The 22,991-nt window shown below is 36.4% G+C and overlaps 1 protein-coding gene across 1 annotated transcript; it reads left to right on the forward strand.

Annotated features, from left to right (window-relative positions):
• Window positions 1-4,709: 4,709 nt before the first annotated feature.
• On the forward strand, window positions 4,710-13,738 carry trhra (thyrotropin-releasing hormone receptor a). The gene is made up of 3 exons (XM_006635561.3): window positions 4,710-5,170; window positions 5,472-6,327; window positions 7,615-13,738. The coding sequence occupies exons 2-3, from the start codon at window positions 5,542-5,544 to the stop codon at window positions 8,038-8,040; spliced, it is 1,212 nt and encodes a 403-aa protein (XP_006635624.1). The 5' UTR covers window positions 4,710-5,170; window positions 5,472-5,541; the 3' UTR covers window positions 8,041-13,738.
• The last annotated feature ends 9,253 nt before the right edge of the window (window positions 13,739-22,991 follow it).

Genomic DNA, 22,991 nt, shown 5'->3' on the forward strand with positions numbered 1-22,991 from the left:
GTGGTGGTACAGTATGTCAGAGCCATCCAGCCCTATGTCAGTAGTCAAAGGTTAAGGAAGGCTCTCTCTCTCACTCTCTCATCTTTCTGGAGGTGCAGATTCAGCATATAAAGTATGACAAATCGGTCTCCTTTCTTGCCAAGTGCTGTGTCCTAATCTGCAGGCTGTGGTGTGCTGTTTGTGTGTGTATGTTGTGCATATTGGTAACTCAAGCAATCACCAGATCCGCCACCTTCAAGGCAAAGAGTTCCCTGATGCTCCGCGCTGACTGTGCTCTTCCAGCCGAAGATGAGTCCTCATACCTAATTAACTCTTAACCAGTGTACTACTTAGAGGTTTTCTAAGCTCTTCAGGACTAAATGGATTTTTTTGCCCAGGAAGTAGCAGTGAGTCACTGTGCCTACAAGGAGAAATAATACGCCATTTACTGCAGAATATGGCACTGCAGGAAGCAGATAGCACTTGCCGCCCACCTACACACACACGCAAAACACCCACCTGCTCCTCTCCAAGCTACAGAGTCCAGTCAAGGCAGGCTGACAAACACGCAAACTCTAACACTGAGGAGGGGGGTCACAACACAGGGGAAACAGCATTAAGACAGACTCCAACATTAACAAACAGGAATACAATATCTGAACAGTACTGTACTGTCTGTCCTAGTCCCTGCAGCCCCCAAAGTGAGGAACTGTTTTATTTCTGTCTCATCCAATGAATATGTTTTGTCTTTAAACTTTACCAGGAGGCCTCTAGGTGCTAGAGAAGGTACCCATCTATGTACAATAAATGTATAGTGTCATTATTATATAAGTGAAATGACAGGGCTCCTAGTAATCACAGTTTTGCCAATTTTTAAACAGCCTAGATCTAAAAATATTAACTGATATTTGTTTTTCTGAACACACTGTGGAAAATATCATTTGCAAATGACATAGTTTGATAGTATACCAAAGGTATGTATTGTTCTATGTATTGAGTTTGTATGTTCTCCCTGTGTTCATGTTGGTTTCCTTCTGGTGCTCCAGTTTCCTATCGAAGACCAAAAACATATTAGGTCATAGGTGTGAGTGTCTGTGTTGTACCCTTACTTGCACAAATTGTTTCCCAGAATAGGCTTTGGCTCTCCCGCAGCCCCGAATTGGAAGAAGCAGCTACAAAATGGATCAACGGAAGCTCATGTATATTAAACATTACATAAAAAAACAATATTCCATTAGACCTATTTATTGCATTATCTCTTTATCATTTTAAATTTGCTCTTACAAATTAAAAAAAACATACCTTTCATCTTATCCATAGTAATACCTGAGATCCAGAGTTGAAATTCGATTTCTAAATCCTGTATAAACTCTTGGTATTCAATGTGGATGAGTGCAGAGTGGTACATCCTGATAGCAAAAACATGAATTAAGCTGGGAGGTATAAAAAAGGTAATTAATTAGTATTAGAACCAAATAAAATGTTTTAATGCCACTCAGGATATACAGGGTTAGTCACAAATCCTGTCAACAACTCTCTTCCGCCACACGGAAACACTTGATTGTGTTTCATGATAACAGAGAACACAAAATGATTTCTCCACAGGTGATGCCATTGGGGAAACTGTGGGACTGCAGCGCCATCTGTGGAGGTGATAGCAAAACTTTAGTAAAATAATTGTCATTTATACTTGTTGACAACATTTTGACTAACCCTCGACATGTAAGGTAGAAAACACTGCTTGAAAAGGATCCAGTGATTCATAAAGTTTTCATGTTGCTTTCATTTCCCTCTTCTAAATAATAGTGCAAATCGATAAAAACAATGTGATGATATAAAAATGCAGAGGCGTAGAAATGTGTATAATTTACTGTAAATCACTGAACATTACATTTAACTTTTTGTGTAAAATGTCAGCTACTACATTACAAAAGAATATTGCTGACCTAGAAAAAGTGACCAGGTGTGTTCCAGGACATAGAGGAATGTCCAAAACAGGTAAGGTAAAATAAATGACCATTTCTTAGGTTTTTCTCTTGAACAGGGAAGATAATAGGGGTACATGAGCCAAGCATTCAAAATTCTCAAAGACTTTGACAAAGCCAATCTGATGGATTTTGTGAGAATCAACAAGGAAACGTGAACCAAAGGACACAAGAGGAAAACCCAAATGCAGACAAAAGGAAACCCTTTAGCCCACCTAGATAATTTGGTTGCGAGTAGTGAATCACATTTCATTCCTGGAAAAACAGAGGATGGGATACTATGCATACTGTACTGACTGATTCATCAACTACACCAAGGCCAAGGCATATACTGTACCGACTTTACTAGAAATGTGTTGTTTACAAATGCCAGTAGTGCTCGCTGTAGCTATTGTCCATTGGAACGAAAACAAGATTTGAAAAAAGAACTATGAAACAGAACACATTCAAAAATAGCACGTGATTCTCTGGGCCTGAATTACACAATGAACAGGCCGCATTAGATCACAGACTGATCTAATGCAACCTGCTGAACAAAGGGTCTTTCTGAGAAGAATCCTCTAAGTCATCTATCAATATTTTTCTAATTAGTAGAGCATTGACTTGGTAGCTAATGTTATAATTGTATTCTTTATAAGTATTACAAGATCAAGTGCTTCTCCCAATCTGTGCATTCACTGTTTTGTGGGAATTGTCAGTAACTCCATTTTATAAGGTGACTTTCCACATTTCTTCCCTCTGGTACTTGACTTTGACCCTGCCCAAAGAAAATGCGTGCATTCATTTATGTCCAGAATCCATAGTATTTTTTTAAGTGAACACTTTGTATCAAGGCTTGAAAATTCAAAATGGACACCTTTGTGGTGAAAGTGAATTGTCAGCAAAACCTGCAAAACAGAATCACATTAAAAATGTGTAAACACAATATGTAATTCAGCAAAATTGAACAACATTGGAAGGGGATGAATATTTTGCAAGGCAGTCTACTGTATATTTAGAGTCTTCTCCATACTGATAAAAGTAAAAATGCTTATTGTAGAGAATATGACTTTTTTTTTTTAAATTAAAACATTCCTGTTTGCTTAAGTATTCAATCCCCTTGCTCCAGAAACCTTAAATCAGATCATGTAGAAAGAAATAGTTTTAGGGGTTACGACATTAATATAATTATCCCTTTAAGATTAGTGAAGCACATCATGAAGAGGCTGATCTACTATATACAGTAGATCAGGCTGCCCTTGCAAACTGAGCAGCAAGTAGGAAACTGGTTAATGCTGCCATTGTGAAGCGAAAACTGATATGGAAAGATCTGCAAAGTTAAAAGTCTGAAATAGAAGTCACCTTTGCTGCAATAACAACATGCAAAGCCCAACATGCTGTACAAAGCTGGTCTGCCTGGGTGAGTTCCAAAAAAGTTTAGAAAACATTGTCTAAATGCAAATCCTGGTGGTGGCAGCATCTTGTTATGTTGATACATTACATCAGCAGAAAATGGAAATGTGTAAAGTAAAGGTGAATCTTACAGTAAACCCTGCTTGAGTCAGCCAAAAATCCAAACCTGGGTCAAATATTCAAATTAGGACAATAACCTGAAGCACAAGGTCATATCCAGACTGCAGTGGTCTGTCAAGAGGAGAGTGAATGTCCTGTCTGAGTCCTAATTTGAATCCAATGGACAACACTGTGGGGCTTGATGATCCATCAACTATCCTCAACAAACTTGTCAGAACTGGAGCAATTATCCCAGGAAGAATTGAGAACATTACACCATCCCAAAGAGCAAAGCTGGTAGAGAGTCAAAATACTGACCACAGTAATTGCTTTCAGATATAGTATGAGTGTCTTTCTTGAAGGCTTTGCTTACAATCATCCTCATGCAAATATAAAACTGTTCACTTTAACCATTACAGTTTTCAATATAAAAAAAAGTTCATTTGAATAAGAAATGATATACAATGAAATGCTAAAGTATTAACAGGGGGTGAGTACTTTTTCCAAAGCAATGTGTTAAAAGAAATACAGTACCTTTCCAGGTTGAGCTGGAAGTTAAGAGCAACAGTTGTTATATATGCAGTTAGATTTCGCCTTTTATTTTTTTTATCTAAGGCACATTTTGGTTTGGTGTAATAGCTTTGAAGGTCATTGTGTATTCCCATTGTCTGTGGCCAACCCATGAGACAGAACTTCAGTTGTTACACTTGCAGCTAGATTAGCTCAGTTGAGATATAGCTGTAGCTGCTCTCTCTCTGTACATATACTGTATACACCTCAGGTTATAAAGGTGAAACTGGTTTCAATCAGAAGAACAGGAGTTTACACATTCGTTTTAGGGATTAACACAAGCCCCGTTTCGTTCTGAAACTCCCATTTCTCTCCTAGTGAAGAATTATTCCTTACACGGAGCATGCTTCATTTTGATTTTTTTTTTTTTACCGTTACAGCTGGGTATATTAGAATTTTTTACATAGAATTAAGAGTGGATAAGACAAAAAAGAAACACCTTGCTTATGCTGAATATTTGTCTTTTGAGGCAGATTTAAAATATCAGGTTTATATGACTTATCGAATATGTCATTTATATAAGCGCTATAATCATTAATATTTTTTACAATCATATGATAACAATTTTGTAATTAATTGTCAATAATAATGTACTGTATAGGTACCACCTCCTCGGCGTGTTTACGTTTGGTCTTTGAGGCAGCTGAATCGCAGCCCCCATGACTGATGACTTGCCGTGGGATCGCCTAATTTCAGTGCGGCTTCGCTTCTCACTGTGCGCTGAGGCTCGTTCCCTTATAGGACAATATCCACCGAGACTCGCAGGCAGTCAGATCGATGCCTGTGCTGTTCAGCGAACTTCATAAACCAACAGACGGTTTTACTGCGTCTTTTCACAGGGCGTAGAAACTTGCAGACGCTTTTGAGGTGTGGGGGGAAAAAAAGGCAAAAGAAACGTACAGTAGCTCTCTCGCTTGGTCCAGGTAATTTCATATTGTGTATGACAGTGAAAACGTATCAAGGTTTTTGGGGGTGAAACAAACTGTTGTGGAAGTTAATAACTAATACTTGCTGAGATCAGTACATTTTTTTTTTTACTTTTTGCTCTGGAATTGGGCGTTGAACTTTATCCGACTAGACAAGGCAAAAATGTTCGGAAAAAGAAGAGTTGTGCAGGAAACCGGTACTTCGTGCTCGACGTTAATGTAAGTACAATTTTCTCGTCGCTCTTTTAAGAGCTTGCAATTGAGAGTTCCAACTTGTGCTCTATCAAAAGAAAGCTAAAATAAATTAGCAGTGTAAAGGGAGCATATACTGTATGCTGTTGTATTACAAGACCAGTCTTTCTCTTTGGACCAACAGGGGTTTATGTCACTTCTACTTCATTGACATTTCATTAACAGCCTTGACCGGTAAAACAAAGAGTTGTTCGTCGATAGAAGTTAGTCGTTAAAACCAGGATAGAAAGACTGATACATCTGATATAACTAAATTGTTGTTTTTCAGCTAAAAGGAGATACTGGGATCCTTCATAAACTGGTAGCTACAGTACCCCCAGAGTTTTAGGAAAACGAAGATGGAGAACGTGACGCTGTTTCAAGACAACCAGACTGTCGGAAACTGGACCGAACCTAGTATCGAATACAAGGTGGTGAGCACGGTTTTGGTTTTGGTCATCTGCGGAATTGGTATTGTGGGCAACATCATGGTGGTCTTGGTTGTCCTCACAACCAAGCACATGCGGACGCCGACCAACTGCTACCTGGTGAGTCTGGCTGTCGCAGACTTAATGGTTCTTACAGCTGCCGGTCTGCCAAACATCACCGACAGCATTTATGGGTCCTGGGTTTATGGCTACGCTGGATGCCTTTGTATCACTTATCTCCAGTATTTGGGCATCAATGCCTCCTCTTGCTCAATAACTGCTTTTACCATCGAGAGGTACATCGCTATCTGCCATCCCATTAAAGCCCAATTTCTCTGTACCCTTTCAAGAGCCAAGAAGATCATCGTGGTTGTTTGGGCATTTACCTCTTTCTACTGCGTTATGTGGTTTTACCTGTCGGACACTAAAGACATACACTACGCAGATGTGACTGTGGTGACTTGTGCCTACAAAGTGTCCAGAAATCTTTATCTGCCGATCTACTTTTTGGACTTTGCCATATTTTATGTGGTGCCCTTAACGTTAGCCACTATTCTGTACGGACTGATCGCAAGAATTCTGTTCCTAAACCCCATTCCCGCAGATCCCAAAGAAAAAAACAAAAAGTGGAAAAACGAATCCAGTCACGACAACACGATCTTTAACTCCAAAAGCTCAAGTCGCTGTTCAAGCAGTACCGCGTCTTCACGGAGACAGGTAAGGTCTTGTGCTAATAATATTAGTAATATATCATATGCATATAAAGTATGACATAAAGAAAGGATACCTAATTTTACAGGGAAGTAAAATACACTTAAACGTCAAACCAGCTTAAAAGGCATTACTTATTCTGAAACCCCACCTACCTGCTACAAAATATGAATGAGACTAATACCTTTCCTTCCCCTTAATTTACGCACGGCAGGAGGCTCGGTTACGCACCGTGCGGTCAGCATCGAAAGCACTGCGCTACGTTATTGCAGCCACTTCTTGGCACAGCATTGAAGTCTCCTAGGTTTACTGCTGATAAACATTATATCAGACTTCTGCTGGTGTTGCAATGAGATTAAGATTCATATCCTTCCTAAACAGTTGAAAACAAGGCAAAAGTCTTGTTTTATCGCAAATGAAAAACCAGTAACTCGATTCGTTGTAGAATATTGTAGTTTTCAAGCGAAGTTGCTCTTCTAAATCAAGAAATATGCCATATCACTGGAAAGTTGTTGCTGAGGTGCTTTGTACTAGTTATTTATGTAGTATACCGTATTGGCATTTATCAATATTTGAATTTTCTTATTTTTCCAGCTTTCATTTTCATGTATCATTTTTTGTAAATTATTCATACTGAAAAAATGTTAATTTTATTCCACTGCACTTCTGATATTCTTCAGAGCAGAAAACCGTCATTCTATCACAAAATGAACTTCCTCAAAAACCGTGGTTTTGTATTATAACCGTGATTCTCTCCAGATCTTCCGAATCTGTCTTAATATTGTTATGACAAGTTCGTTTCCATACAAAAATAATAATTTTAAATATATATAATGTATAAAATATATAAATATCCCTTTATCACATTTTGACGTGGCTTACCTGCTTGAATTATGAGGTTTACTATGTGTACATTTCATATTAGTGTAACTCTTGCTTAACCAATTAATATATTTATCTTATATTATCTATATTTTAATCTATACCAAAGATATTTTTTTCTTCAAATATATTAATTGCATCAAATAAGATTTTTGTAATCTTTGTCAAAGTTTGGCAATCTTATTCTTGTGATTGTGTTAAAAGTACTAAAAGTACAGTTGTAATTGAACATTTTTCAAAGACGTATTCTGGCTAAGATATTTCACAGGTTTTTAGGAATTACATTTTCTTTCAGTTAGAGCTTAGCTTCCTTAAGTAACCCAAGCTTCAGTGATAAATATCTGTCATCATCTTAACTCCAGTAAAACAGTATCTTTTTAATGTGACTTTGTCTATTTCCTTCTGCTCTAGGTGACAAAGATGCTCGCAGTGGTGGTCATTCTGTTTGCACTGTTGTGGATGCCCTATCGAACGTTAGTGGTGGTGAATTCTTTTCTGACTCAGGCATATTTAGATACCTGGTTTGTCTTGTTCTGCCGAATCTGCATTTACCTTAACAGTGCCATCAATCCGATTATCTACAATGCGATGTCTCAGAAATTCAGAGCCGCCTTTAAGAAGCTTTGCAAATGCCAGCAGCCGCATTCTGAGAAGCCAGCTACCTACAGCATGGCTCTCAATTACAGCGTAATAAAAGACATGTCCAATGGAGAGAGTCCAGATCACTTCACCACTGAGCTAGACGACATGACCGTGACCGCAGAGTTTCTTCCCAGCAAGAAATTATCATTTGATGACACCTGTTTGTCTAGTAAGGTCACTTTCAGCAAAGCTTAACTTCAGAATTCATAGAGTAAAGGATTTTGTGGGTCATACAGTATTTTTCCTGTGTACTGATGTGTTTTTCAGTGTCAACGAAATATGCTTAGCTATAAACGATTGTTGGCTCTGCACGATCTCTCCTATCCAGTGAGATTCTGTACATTAATGTAAAATACGTGCCATTTTCGTGTTGCTGTTGCTGTAGCCTTTGGAACAGTTAAACGTACCTTTCAAAAAGTCATTGTGTACTGTATATGTTATGCTAGGAGAAATATCACATAATAGATGAAAGAAACATGACACATCAGAAATTCGATTTTTGAATTCACTTTCTCTAGGGAATATTTTTATTGGTTTGCATTTATTTATTTAATTACTAAATATTTTATGTTTTAGGCATCATTTGTTCTGGATACAATAAAAGCCACACAACATGCCATGCCCAGAATTTCTTTCAGGTTGTGCTCCTGAACAGTTAAATCCTAGCTGTCGGATGTCAACCAGGCCCTTGTACTCATTGATTTTCCCAGAAAGTGAAAGGGGGTGGTTATCTAGCCATGCCCTGTTAGCTTGGTCTGTTCTTACTGTGTATTTTGAGTGGAATCAATAGCATTTAAAGAGGCAGGTGGAAGACAGGCTTATATTATCCCTGATCTCTAGGCTGCCCAAACTGTTACAGTTCCTCAAGTTGTGGTTGACAAGTTGTGGTTTTAACCCAGCACACTTAAATCCTAGTGATGGTCTGTTTTTTTTTCTGTTACACCTGGGAATTGGTGATTTGTGGACTCCATAAGAGCATAGTACAACCTCCTGTAGATTCAATTGCACCGTTTCTAGCCTTTCTCCAAAAGACTGATTTCTGTGGAGGGTTCCCACACCTAGGAACAGTTCACAGCTGTTGAGACTTTTTTTGTTTAAGCATACAAATACTCACTAATACAATAATACCAGTCAGTAGGTCAAAGACAACCCATTAAGTTTTTCTCTGTTGCTAGCAAGATAGTTCTTTACCTTAAACATCACAAAGTACTCCATGTTGAAACAATGGAAAGCAATCCAAGAAAGTGTTCATGTACATCTCAAAAATAGATTTTCATGAAGGAAGAATACGTCTACATTGTGTACTACTAACTAAGTGCTGTGTTCTTTTCATGGGTGTTCACTTCAGATTTAATTAATTTTCACAGGATTTGGTCTAGCTTTTTTCCGTCTTTCAAAACATGCCAAAGTATCCGTTATGGTGATGCCTTTGCACCACAATACAAAGAGCTCTGCAAAAGGAGTTTGACATTATTTACTAAGTTGGCTTATAACTGTATCACATCAGCATCTTTGCTGTTCTGAAATGTTCATTTGTGTGGTATACTTAACACAACACTAAAGCACAACACTAAACAGATTTGTGACTAAATATTTTTGTTGCATTTGAATTTAAGACAGTGAGGACAATTTTACTCTGACTTTCACGAATTAAGGTTTAATCTGTTATATCTAAGAAAAAACCTCAAGTATTCATTCATTCATTTATTTTTGAATGTCAAATTGCAGATATACTGATCAGCACACTGAAACACCATTTTGTTGCTTATTTTAAGACACTGAATATATACAGAAACTTTCCCTTTACTTTTTGCATCAGATTAAGGTTTTGCTTTTTTCTTCGTAGTGATAATGAAAAAGAAAGCTTGACAACCCAAACTAGGACAGCGCATAGTGTTCTTTTAGCACTAGGGGAGCCATAAGTGTGAAGAAACAGTTTGAGTTACTAGCCTTAACTGAAATGTAATAATCATGGGCCGGTGTTTGTATTCCCAGTTGGGAAGGAAGTTGACAACATCTGAGATTAATTTCTCTTCTAAAGGATGATCACACAGGACTCAATAGCCTAGTCACCTCTGCATATCCGATTTGTCAAGTGTAAAGAGGATCCAGGCCCACAGGGAGATAACATGAAGTTCATTGATCAGCGTCCCTCAATGCATTTCAAGAAGTAAGATGAATAAGTGTTAAGCTGTCTAGACTGGGAAGAGGTTTTTAAATGGATATGAGGATTATAATCTGGACAGAACAACACAGTGAAAAGTCCTTTAGTACAATTAGATGGAAATCAATGTGTGGTCATTTTAAATCTACCTGCTCTGTAGCCTTTAGATGAAAAGGATAAATTAATCCCTCTTAGTTTTCTTCTGGTAGCATTGCAAGAAAAGAAGGAAGCTGAAATTAAAGAAAACCACCCACTCTTTTTGTCACTATAAATCTTCTTTAATTCTTGATTTGACAGCAGCTAATCAAGCACACAGATGACGAGAGATACAGAATACATCATTCATATGATATAACACCTCTCCTCTTTTTAAATTATGTCCATCCCAAACAAATTATGTTTGTTGAAAGGTCTCCCAACAGAACACCCTACACTTGGAAAACTGAAGGACCTTAAATGTGAAAAATCAACTAGCTTAAAAACATCCTGCAAAACAGGCGAAAACGGAAAACTACAGGACACTAATGAGTTTCATTGTGCTTTGTTGTCTGACATAATGTATGTACAGAATACAGTAAATATGTACAGTATATAATAGGGATCAGGTAACATTGTAGATCCAGTATTTATTGTTTGTGCAATAACATTAACTGAAAACTAGTTTTTTAAAGCTTGTAGGAGCAATGGTGTTGTTAAAAGTGCTGCTCCACAGGTGAGTCTTGGCTCAATTCCAGAGTTTGTGTGTTTTCACTATAGTCTATGGTTTTTTCCTACCTTCTGAAGACAATGTTTTTTTTTTTGCCTGTATACAGTATTGTCTATATGTGTTATACTGGAATCCTGTCTAGGGGCTTGTCCTACCTTGCGCCCTATACTTCTGACATCTGGATTACTGTTACATTTAATAGGAAGAAGCAACATTCTGTTGAATCAAGGATATTATTTTGCATGCTAAATGAACTTCACATTATCTGTAAATATCCAATTTTTATGCTTTCTTAACAATGCAGAGAGTGATAATTATGGCATATACCAACATCCGGCACCCGGAAACAGGCGAAACATTGTTTTCTTTCTTCTCTTTTCAGCATGGAACAAACCTTTTACTTGTTCCTTTGCTACCAACACACATTTCCATCTGTCACTAGTCTAATCTGTCATTAGTATTCTAATACTACACATTTTATTTTTCCCTTGGTGCCAGTTTTAATATAAAACATGGTAGACTTCAAAGTGGACCTCTTGTTTTGTGGACAGAAACTTGGACATTCTTGGATTTACACTTTAATTTACTTTGATATTATTACTTCTTAATTACATTTTAGGAATTAGTTATCCGTTAGGTATTAGTTATCAGTTCCTAAGAGGCAACTTCATAAAGTAGTCTAACCTGTTGTGTTATTTACAAAGTTTGAAAATTGAACATTTACACAGCTCGAATTGAACAGTTTAATTAACATTTTTTTCAATTAACCGAGACAGATACTGGGGCAGCTCTTATTTACATTTTGTATTTAATTTTAGACCCAATACCTCACACAGCATAAAAAATAATCTTGAGCCAAGTTTAATTGCTGGGAATACATACTGGTGCAATGTTATATTGAATGTTTAATTCATAAATTGATAGTATTTTTAACAGATCATTCTTGTAATTATTTACAGGAAAAACAAAAAACAACAGGAAAGTAAATATGATCATTGATGTGTTTAGTGTCATCATTTGACCAAGTATTGTACAGGGAGAGAGGAAAGAAGCAATTTCTGCTTTGCATTAGAAAAGTTAATATTCATAAGAAATCTGGCTGATCTCTCCACATAAATTCTGCAATACCTATTGTATATAACAACAGGATTGAGATCTCCTACTGCCAGAAGCCATCATTTTGTTGTTGTTTTTTTTTAACTGTACTTACCACTTAATGGGTTTTTTGGCCACAGGACATTCTGTAATGACAAGAGATACTGCAGATGTGCTTCTCGTGGAAAAAAGAAACAGAAACACTGATTGTTAGTGCTAATGGTGAATTTAAAGCGTTGCATAGCTGGAAAAAAACATTTACTAGATTGTTTAAAATATTGTGATAACACTATGATAACAAACTGACATATTGAATACTTTTACAATGGTTGCAGGGACAGCATATGCAGAACTTTTTAATGCCTTAGCAAATACTCAATTTTTATTGCTTTGGATGTTTTGCAGCAGAGTGGATGAGTGAAACTAGTGTTTAATAGTTCCTTTTTTGTAAAAGTGGTAGTTGTTTTACAAAGGAGTCTGTTCTTTACATGTTTATGGGTTTTTTTTTTCTCCCCATTGCAAATGCTCACCATGTGGGCATTTCTTTTTGGAGAAATCAGAGAGCTGTTTGCTAGCATTGTCAGAATTAGGTTGCAAAGAGAAAACAAAGCCTGTTTTAAATCTAGAAATCCTTCCAATCCGTGTTTTATCAAAGCCAGTAAGTATGTAACCATAAATACAGTACAGTATACAGTACCTGCTACTTTGATTGTCATGTTTTGTAGACAATACAATTCTAGGATTATTGTGGGTATCTTAGTATCCATCATCCACCTCTGTAGTTCTGCAAAGAACTGGAAGTGAAATGACTGATCATAACAGAATATTAAAACTTAATATTCTAAATATCTACTGATTTAAATCGGTAGATATGTAGTACATTTAGTAGACGTAGCTGTATATGTATTCAAAAAGTCAAGCTTAGATGATTTTAATACCTTACTGTAGAAAATTAATTCCTGAGCAGTGGAGTACATTTACATCCAAAATACACCGATGCTTAATTCTCATTCTTTAAAAAGTAGACTTTTTATGCTTTAACAAACTCAAAAAACAGCTGTGAACAATAATTACACAGATTCATCACCAAATATCTTATCTACAGTAATCAGAGTTTCTTGCATATAATTTTAGGGAAACATGCTAGTAAATGTATTATCAGTCTTGATTAAAGTTAAATGTCTCACAGTTTTTACCTCACATCTTAAACCAGAAGGTCATAGTTGCAGAACAACTGTTCGTGCAAAAGTGAAAGTCTAAATTAAATCAAAATGTATCTCTGCCCAGCCATCCCAAATTTTAAAACCCATTTCTTGATGAAAGGTTTCCAATCAGTACTAAAAAGATTGGAAACAATTAAATTACCTGCCTGATTCACAGGCAGCTTGTAATTCTGTTTTGACCTTAAATGGGCTTTCATTTTCTTTTTTCTTATTTATGTATGAAATTGAATAAAATTATTCATCTTTCTTGTTTGTGAGTAATGTGTAGAAAATGTATTTGACATCATATTTTCATTTAGTGGCATCCTGTTAAGAAACTGAGATGTGTTTGATGTAAATAGTGTTATGCAGTTCCTTTTTCCTTCCATAATTTGACCAAGGAAGATATAATTGTGCTGAATTCAGTATTTCCTGTTGCTGCGTGGTTGATATTACAGTACAATACTATGTGGTCCCTGCAAAAGCAAACGTTTTTATGGGGTTATTCTTAAATGTGTTGTGTTTTATTATCATCGATGATATGTGTTAAATATAAGGCTCTTCTAATGCACAAATACATTTAGCTGAAGTTTTAAACTGATATGTTGTGTTGTATTCTTTGGTTTATTCTGTTACAGAATTTTGTAATTCACCTGTAATAAAATTGTTCTGCTTGTTCTGGAGCTTTTGTTGTAACTGATTGTATAGAAATAAATAATATTTTTAGGCAAAACTGGTAGTAAGTATGACTGTTAAAGGGAAAAGGAGATATTATTTTTAAAATGGAATAATTGCACTGGACAAAGAAAATCTAAAAATGGTATATGCAGTGAAACAGCTACAAGTCTATGTAAGCCAATGCTAAGACAACCAAAACAAAATTTAATTAATGAATATAATCCTGGTTCACTCTATAGTCAGCTTTTTTCCCCTTCAGGTCCATCATTTTCCCCAAACAGTTCCTACTTTAAATCTCCACCACAATTAATTATCAATGTTCTCATCAACAGAAGATCATAAAATCTTTTCCTGAAGGACTAAGGTCTGCTTTCCCCCCCACCTGAGCTCAATTACTTTGCCTGTCTAATCATTTAATTAACTCCATGGCTTTCATTTTTCTAATTATTTAGAAAAATCATATGGGACTATGAAGTCTAAACTTCAGTTTTTCGGTAAGTACTCTAAAAATTTTCCATAAAAAAATTGGAGTGTTATGTGCAGCTCACACGTGTTCTATTTTTAACAAAGGCAGTTAACCTCTACCTTCTTCAGTCAATTAAATTATCCACCCATTTTCGAACTGCTTTATCCAGTTCAGGATCACAGGGAATTGGATCCTATCTCCTCAGAAAAACAAGGGCAAGGCAAGATATACTCTGGACGGTACACCAGTCCATCACTGGGCACACACTGTCAAAAAACATGCACACACTCACCCAAGGGCTAATTTTCCTGTGGCATATTAACATACCACTATGTCTTTGGACTGTGGGAGGAAATTTGAGCATTTCTGAAGCTCTAGACAGAGAGCACTTCACCTCCAGAATTGAACCCAGGACACCAGCAACGCAAGACAACAGTGCTAACCATTGTTTCACTGTGCTGTCTTTTAAGGCAAACCAGCACTTGTGAAACTTGAAGGAGCAAAGGTATGGAGCCAATCACCTGCCGGATGTCTCTTGTTAGTCAGGTGCTTGTTTTTAGGTTATTGGGCCTTCAAAAAAGACCTGCGAACATATTACCCAAAGTAACCTTGCTTTACTTTGAGTTCAGAGTCTAATTGGAAGTCAAATGAAAACCAAAGACATTTCTTTTTATGAAACAAAGGCAATTTGAAAGCTGAAAGAAAAAAATCAAAACCGCATGCACAGAAATTTGGCACCCCAAACCAACAATTTGAAATCTACAGAAGTAAGAAGAAACCACAAGTATAATTAACAATTAATCAACAGTAGTTAATGACTGAACAATTATCAGAACTGTAAAGGAAAACCCTAAAACAACTGCTACAAAAAGTCTGAGAGTGAGTGGAGTCTCAGAATACTGGGAAGAGTTTTTTTTTTCCTTTTTGTAAATTTGCAGCTCCAAGAAAAAAAATAGTCCCAAGGACGTAAAACAGTGCTGGGTCTCCTGATTCTGATTTTTCAAAAAGTTATATTTTCATTGCACAACATCTCATGGATTTCTGTATCTTTGTTCTGCGTCTATTTAATACAGTACATTTACAATGTTTTTATTTTTTCAGTATTACTGTAAATATCTTTGATGACTGACTCAGAGGCTTACTAGGGAATAGTAACAATGAAAAAATTAAAACACAATAAAAGACAAATCCAAAAATCCTGTCTGTTGATATTAAAAACAGTCAATGACTTAGAATTACACTTTAATTGAGATAAGGTGTGACATCACCTTGGTGTATAAGCTTATAATGCTCTGTATCACAGTTTGCAGCCTGGTCTTTAGAATACTGTGCACAATAGAACTGTCATTTGCCAAATGCAGAGATTAAATGTGAGAATGTAAGATAAGATACTCTTCAGCTAAAAAGATTCTATTCAAAATTGATTGAGACATAACATTTTACACGTTATGTCTTCATCGTTTATACCTTTCAGACCAGGACTGTCAGGTAATAAAATGTAATGTGCATTTAAAAAAGAACTGACAAAACACTGTGTTCTTTATCCTAGAAAAAGAGTCCTACAGGAAAAAAGGAGACCCAGATTCACTTTCATTTATTTTTCGGTGTTTCAACATGCTGTACAATTTGTGCCACAGGAAATAGAGCAAACTGCACTCATGCTAATTCTAATTTTAAGTGAAGGAGAAAAAAATCACACTGTTTGTTCATGGGCTCCTTACTCTACAGGGACATACAGATTGCTACAGGCAGACAATGCAGTGCCAATGAATATGTTTAAGCTTTCTTAGTGAAAAGAGAAAACCACGCTATAGGATGATTCTAAATTTATTCAAAAGCTAGCTTGTGAAGCCTTTTACCATTTAATACCCTGATTGTATTGGACAGTCCGGTTTGTACTTCATTTGTAATCAGGGTGTTATCATGTGGCTGCGCAAAACCTAATAACCAACCTTTTCTACATTTGGGTCTCAAATATTTGTGTTTGCTTTCAATTTAAGATTTTAAGCCTCACTGTTAAACATTTAACCCTTTATTCAGCCTTTTATGCATGAATAAGTGATACAAAGGAAGGAAGAAAGTACTTAAGGGCACATAATAAGTCTCTTTTTCATTAAAAAAACATCTTTTTGAGGGCAGAAAATGGCATTTCCTTTAATAGCTCACCGTGCAGTGAATTTTTTTGTGACATTGAATTATGTCAAAACACAAGAATAATAGATGTGTTGTACAAATGTGCAACAGTGCAATAGTTTTGTCATATTTTTATTTAAATTAAAATAAGCATGTCACAAAACAAATATGGTACTTCAATGACGAGGTTTTGTTGAATGCATTATCATTCATTCTTTAGCAAAAAACGTGATTATGATAGCCTTCATTTTTAACAAATGTCTGTATAAATGGTGCTTTTTATGAATTAAGTAATGTGAAATTATTTCACTTAAACACTAAGGTTGATAGATTGGATATGTATTCTATGTTCAAACATAATTTTTAAGTGTTTAGATGCAACACATTAAGCATATTTATGTAGTGAAATAATTAATTCCACACACGTGCAGTGCAGCAAAGGTGTACTGATGTCAAATTAGTAATACAGGGATCTGCGTTTGGCACCTGTCTGATACCTGAGACAAACCAAAGAGTCTTTCCATGCAGCCAGGAGTGTTGTAACTACGAACATCCATAAAGTCACAAACTTGAAGTCATGTGGTCCATCTCCAGTGACCTGCCAGAACAAAATGAGCACCTGTGTCATACGTATAACACAGGGCACCTATTAGGGGCTGTGGTGGAAACTGGCATCAATTGGCATCAGTATGAATAACATTTACCCCTATTAAAAGGATGCTTTGCTGGATCACAGCAGTAAAAAAAAAAACGGAATCATTCGATTCAACAACATCATCTCGCAGCTCCCAAAAGACAATGTGTAGGCTGATGAATTTTTTTTCTCATGATAACCCAAAATGAAGACTAGACCTAAACGGCTTGAATTATAAAGGAATGGAGCAAAGTGTCTTTGAAACTTTGAAATGGTGCAGTTGTGTCACAGGGCAGGTCTTACCCCTACAGAGTTTCATAGCAAAATAAAAACGAAGACTGCAACCACTTCCCAAATGCTCAGGTAAATCAATGGACAGCAGAATGTGATGTACTGAACTGCTAAAAATGCATTACAGAGTGCCTCGAATATGTGTAACTATATTTGCTAATGAGCTGTGTTTGTTTCGTCAGAAAAATGTAGCTTTAAATGACTGAATAACAATTACATTTTCTTTTCAGGAGGTTAATCAGTTCTTGTATTAATCAATAACCTATGCTGAACCAACCTGTCTGATTGTATTTCACTTTGATTGTTGAGGAGAACACTTAGCTCCGACAGCTGGTTTATATACACATACAAATATGAATATTGTAATGACCGTTGAAAAGAAGGACAGACAAGTCCTTCGGCCTTGCTTCAGGAATTGAATACAATGTCACAGTGCTTGAAGTATACGGACAGTTTATGCATTTCATTTCTTCAAACTGGAGCTCAGAAAGCTCGTCTAACTGAAAGTAAACAGCAATTTATCAGATAGGAAGCCTCTGGAATGAAGGTCGAGACTAAAAAGGTGACCTGATCCCAGAAAATAGGCAGATGTCTCTCGTAACCTTCACTGAAGGCTTCAGCAAGGCAATAATTTTACAGTGAGATGCCTAAAATCAGAATGACAGGATGATATTCGGTTCCCAGCATTAAATAAGTCAGTTGGTGACCTGCTCTTTCAGGGTCTTTCGGCGTCCTAAGGGTTACGAGTAAAGTTAATTGGTTTGTGTTGTTCCACATTCCACATCTTAACTGTAAACCCAATCTAATTGTCTGGAGTATATTTTGTTGGAAAATTGGTTTGGAGGGTATTAATGTAGTGTTTCAACTTAGTGATTTAAACAGCAAGCATATCTACTGGATGTATCTTTTTAAATTAATTTAGATAATTCTATATATAAGCTTCTAAGATTCCAATCGATTAAAGTCTAATCATGAAATATTTCATGGTCACCGTGGTTTTCTTTTACAAACCAGAAACAATATTATTGTTTAATCTGACCTTTTTGATTCACATTCACAAACTTAATCATTGTTTTATTACAGTCTCTTTGGAAATATTATGCATGGTTGTAACTTATTGCATTTTTTCATTATGTTTGGTATAAAGAGATTTCAACTTTGAGTTTAGATTCCTGCCTCGCAGTGCAGTGAAGGCACTGATTAGATTGGACAAAATCATTACAGTTAGTCAGGCAACAGTCATTGTAGCCACAAGTCATGTCTTTTCTCCAAATTAGAACTTAAGCTCACTGGTTTTCTGGATTTTGCATTGTGACAAATGGCAGCCAGCTCAATACTTGGCAAAGTTGATTATTAATGTAATAATCTTTGAAACTGGAGAAAGTAAATCTGAAATACTCAATGAACAATATAAGATGATTATTGCCTTAATGTGAAAAAGTTAACAAACTTCTGTGCAACTTTTGTGATAAGATCAGTTTCCCCATAGGTCTTGTCTCCTAATGTTGATGTAGAGGTAGGTTACATCATGTTTATTATGAGTTAAATGTGTGTAAATGTTATTTTGTGTTATGGTTTGAGGTGTTTGATTTGTATAGCATTTGTATTGCACCTCCATAACTATAAAGTAAGCTGCCTGTGCATATAAAAAACATAAACATGTATGTTGGGAAAAGTGGTGCTTCATTAAGTCACAGGGAACATTGGCCTTTTCCATGCAGATATGTAGATATGCAAAGCCTGCATTCAATATACCCTCCAGAATTTATAAACTGTGACAACCAAGTTGCATTTAAATAAATTAATGACTTGTTTCACTTTATGAGCAGAAAAAGCACAACATTTTTTTTCACTTTGGAAATGTTCCTGATTTACTGTATGCTTTTTCCTGTTTTTATAAATCTCCCTAACTGGTAACAGAGCACACATCCATGTATCCATTAATCACAGTCACTTTATCCTCTAGAGGTTTGGGGTGATAGAGCCCAATTCAACAGATACAAGGTGCAGGGTCACATCTTGGAAAAAACGCCATAAACATCATAAAAGCCTATCAGAATTCACCGAGAAGGGAAATTTTGAAATGACTGAAAGTCACAGATAAACCTCAATGTTTTTTACTCTATTCCTTCAGTATATAGTTGCTATGGTGCCCTTTTTGACATCTGAGCCCGTGTTAACAACACGCTTATTGTAATAGATTTTTAATTCACAGCGTTGCGCCCTGCTGTAGTGAAAATGTAGAAAAGTCTGAAAATGCCTTTGGGCTGATTCAGGAAACCTCTGCTGCATAATTTGTGGGCTCAAATGGACTGATACTAACCTGAACAAGCACTTCCTCGTAGCGGGACGTTGCAGCGAGACACATTGATCTGGCAGGAGCACAAAGCCCTGAGGTGAGAATGAGAATGGTGTCGAATTGAACTACACCTCTGGAAAGAGTAATGGGCTAGACAGCAAGACTAATAATATTGATATGACCCTCCGTAGCCTCATTGATGCCTTCATTTGTTGTCAATGTATAGAAAGGATAGACTTTCTGGTAAAGCTTCATTTTTATTTTTTTTCCCAGACCACCATTACTGCGAAAAGTTATAAGGCACAGTAGGACCACTGTTGTACATACAAAACTGTCCAGGTTTGAAAAATCTTTGCCATGCTATGGTGTTATATAGAAGATGTAGCTGTAGGGCAAAAAACAAAACAAACATCATTTCTAGATGAATATCATGTATTAGAAAGTCCACAGGTGGGGGTCACAGCAACTAGAAGCATAGGGTGTAAGGCTGGACACAGAGCACAAAAGTATTCTCTCCATAGATGGGATATCAGTCTTTTGAAAGGCTCTTGTACATACTATTTCCTATAAAATGTTTTTTTTTTAGACGGAACAGCTAGAAAAAACAAGGATGGAGTAAGTCTGATTTTATCTCTGAAGCACTTCTATCTTCAAGGTAGTTATCCTTTTTAAATGGTTGTGGCTTGTCTTGTAAAGCCCTTGGTGACCAGGGTAAATGTTGACCTATAGCTGATTATCTTAAACTAGGGATTAGAGCAGAGAAGCCCCTTCAAAGAATCTGAATCAGTTGCACTCTTTATGTAATTCTCTTTAACCTCATCAGTAGCAAATGTGCCATGAAAACGGTACTGCATATCACCAAGGATAACACGTATCTACAAAAATGATTTGTGCTTTGCATTTAGTTTTATTTTCACATTTTATGGTGATGTGTCTGTTTCTAGAGGCAAAGTCCTAATGCAAATACAGATAAACTATAAGTTTGACGGATGTCATTATCTGTGAGTCCTTATCTACCATATTAGTCTTCTCAATATATCGTTCATAGTATTAAGAGGAATATCCTGGAGTTATAAATTGGAGATTTTGAAAGCTTTTTGCTCCAAATTCAACTGCACTTCCCAAAAATAGTTTTAGAAATTAAGCAAAACATTATGAAAGAAACAAACGTATTGAAAATATTCATGGAAAGCAAGAAGGATGATGTTTTTTCAGAATCTAATTAACTAATTGTAGCTACCAATTTAAATTAATTTGCTTGGAATCTAAATAATGAACCCATTCACAGGTTGAGATGACTGTAAAAAATGCCAATCCTTACAAACTATACATTGCTCTTTTGGTTTAGCACAAGACTACGTTACCAAGCAATACAGGAAATGGGAATTCAAGTTCTCTCTCATTGCCTCTAGTAAATTTAAAATGTTAAGTCAATTAATGTTTGTAACAAATTAAGCTTTTTTAGTCTTGAACAGAGAAGACTCTGAGGAAATGTATCTCAAGTTAATCAAAACTCTTGAAGACATACCCAGTAGACTTCTTTAGAATAAAAAATGAAGCATGATCCGTATGACACAAGTGGAAACTATACTGAAGAGCACTTTAAACTGAGAGCAAGATGCCCTCCTTCACATAGAAGGTGTTTGGGACTAGTGACACTACCATGTTGTTGAAGCTGATAACCTATCTTCTTTCAGAATTGTTGAGTGTCTTTCAAGAAAGTCTTGTTTCTTTAAGATGGTCAATGACTCTCTTACATTTATAATTATTCTTGTGTTTTCCTGGCAATTGGAACCATTGATTTTCCCCCACTTTACATGAAGGGCGTAAATTACATATTCAGAAAAATCTGAGTTCTACAGATTGTATACACACTGCCTTCTGAAATAATAAAATCATACATTTCACTCTTTACTTAATTTCATATGGGTCTGTTAAAAATGTCTTTCATGCAACAATATAGAAAAACATGAAGTCTTATTTTATGGATTTGCATTTAGCATTACACAATAAAATGCCTCTTTCCCTTAAAGAATATTAGTATTCCATATTAAAATGGTGGTACAAATACGAAATAATACAAGAGCAGGCCATACAAACCATCTAGCTTGTTTGGTTTTCAATAGCTAATAAATGACAAAGAAAAGATAAATAGGTCCATAACATTATTCAGCACATTATTATAAAACATTATTCAAACCTGGGGAAAATATTCAAATTGGTATTTAAACACAAGAAATTATAAATGATCCTACAACGTTTATCTTGATAATCTTATATACTTTTAGCTGAATGGGAGACTCTAAGGACCTCACAGGGAAATTAGTCTGTTATATTTAAAATAAATACAGTAATACAGTATTTATCGACTTGTTCTACAATATAATACAAGCAGAATATAATATAGCTATGTAATGAAATCACGATTTCATTTCCAACCTCATGAAATACAGAGGGAATGATGACTGAATGACAGACGATCATATTGGTTTTAAGCTGCTTTTGCAGATGTCTGGCAAAGCTGGATGCTTTGCCAATATCAGTCATCTGCAAAACAAAACTCACAAAGTATGATACGTAATCTACTTTCTTCATAGCGTTTGCTTTTGGTTGGTGCTTACTGATGGAGAGCTTCGGTCTCCTGAACGTTGTCTATGTCCAATCTTCTCATACAGTTTGCCTCAGTAAATATGTTGAATTCTGTTAAGATAATAAGATCACTTTATTGGCCATATACAATTTCTTGTATTAGGAATTTGTCTTTTTGCATTCTTGCTCTCAGTGAGACACACAGACAGGGAGAGAAGCTTGGGGTCAGAGCGCAGGGTCAGCCATTTATACGGCGCCCCTGGAGCAGCTGGGGTTAAGGGCCTTGCTCCGGGGCCATACAGGAGTAGGATTCCTCTGCCGGCCGCGGGATACGAACCAGCAACCTTCCAGCCACAGGTGCAGATCCTTGGCCACAGAGATGATTAAAGTCAGATCAAAGTTTCCATCCATTTGGTAATTATTCTGCACTCCAGCAGGTGCACTTCCTTCTGGCTGCCCGAGACTTCAAAGGGCTCTCTTATAGGGCAATAACTTTAATTAGGATAACTACAAGCCTATCGACATGAAGCAAGCAAAGGCAGCACATTTTGGGGGACATCCATACTTCAGGAGCATCTTCCTGTTGTTGAACTATAATTTTTTTCAGCTGTTCCTTTTGAGAGAGTGAACCCACACTGGCATGGAGACCAAGTCCATTGCAGGTCTCATTCTGCAGCAACCTTTGACTGCCAGAGCTGACATTGAGATATCCCAGGTGGTACATTTTCATTTGCCTGTCTTGCTATTCAGGACCTGCTTGCCAGGGCGCAGTCTGCAGAGTCTGCAGGATGCAGGAACATGTTTTCACAGTAACTGAAACAGCTCCAGGATAGACAGTCAGTACTGACTCTACATCACTCAATATCCTGTCCCATGGTGAAAACAAGGA

This window comes from Lepisosteus oculatus, chromosome 10 (genome assembly GCF_040954835.1).
Source record: "Lepisosteus oculatus isolate fLepOcu1 chromosome 10, fLepOcu1.hap2, whole genome shotgun sequence".
Taxonomy (NCBI): Eukaryota; Metazoa; Chordata; class Actinopteri; order Semionotiformes; family Lepisosteidae; genus Lepisosteus; species Lepisosteus oculatus.

What these genes read in the sequence shown, in the direction of transcription:
- trhra (XM_006635561.3), top strand. Translation starts at nt 5,542, where the DNA reads ATGGAGAACGTGACGCTGTTTCAAGACAACCAGACTGTCGGAAACTGG. An exon ending in CCGCGTCTTCACGGAGACAG is followed by an intron (nt 6,328 to 7,614) that starts GTAAGGTCTTGT and finishes CTTCTGCTCTAG; the next exon opens with GTGACAAAGATGCTCGCAGT.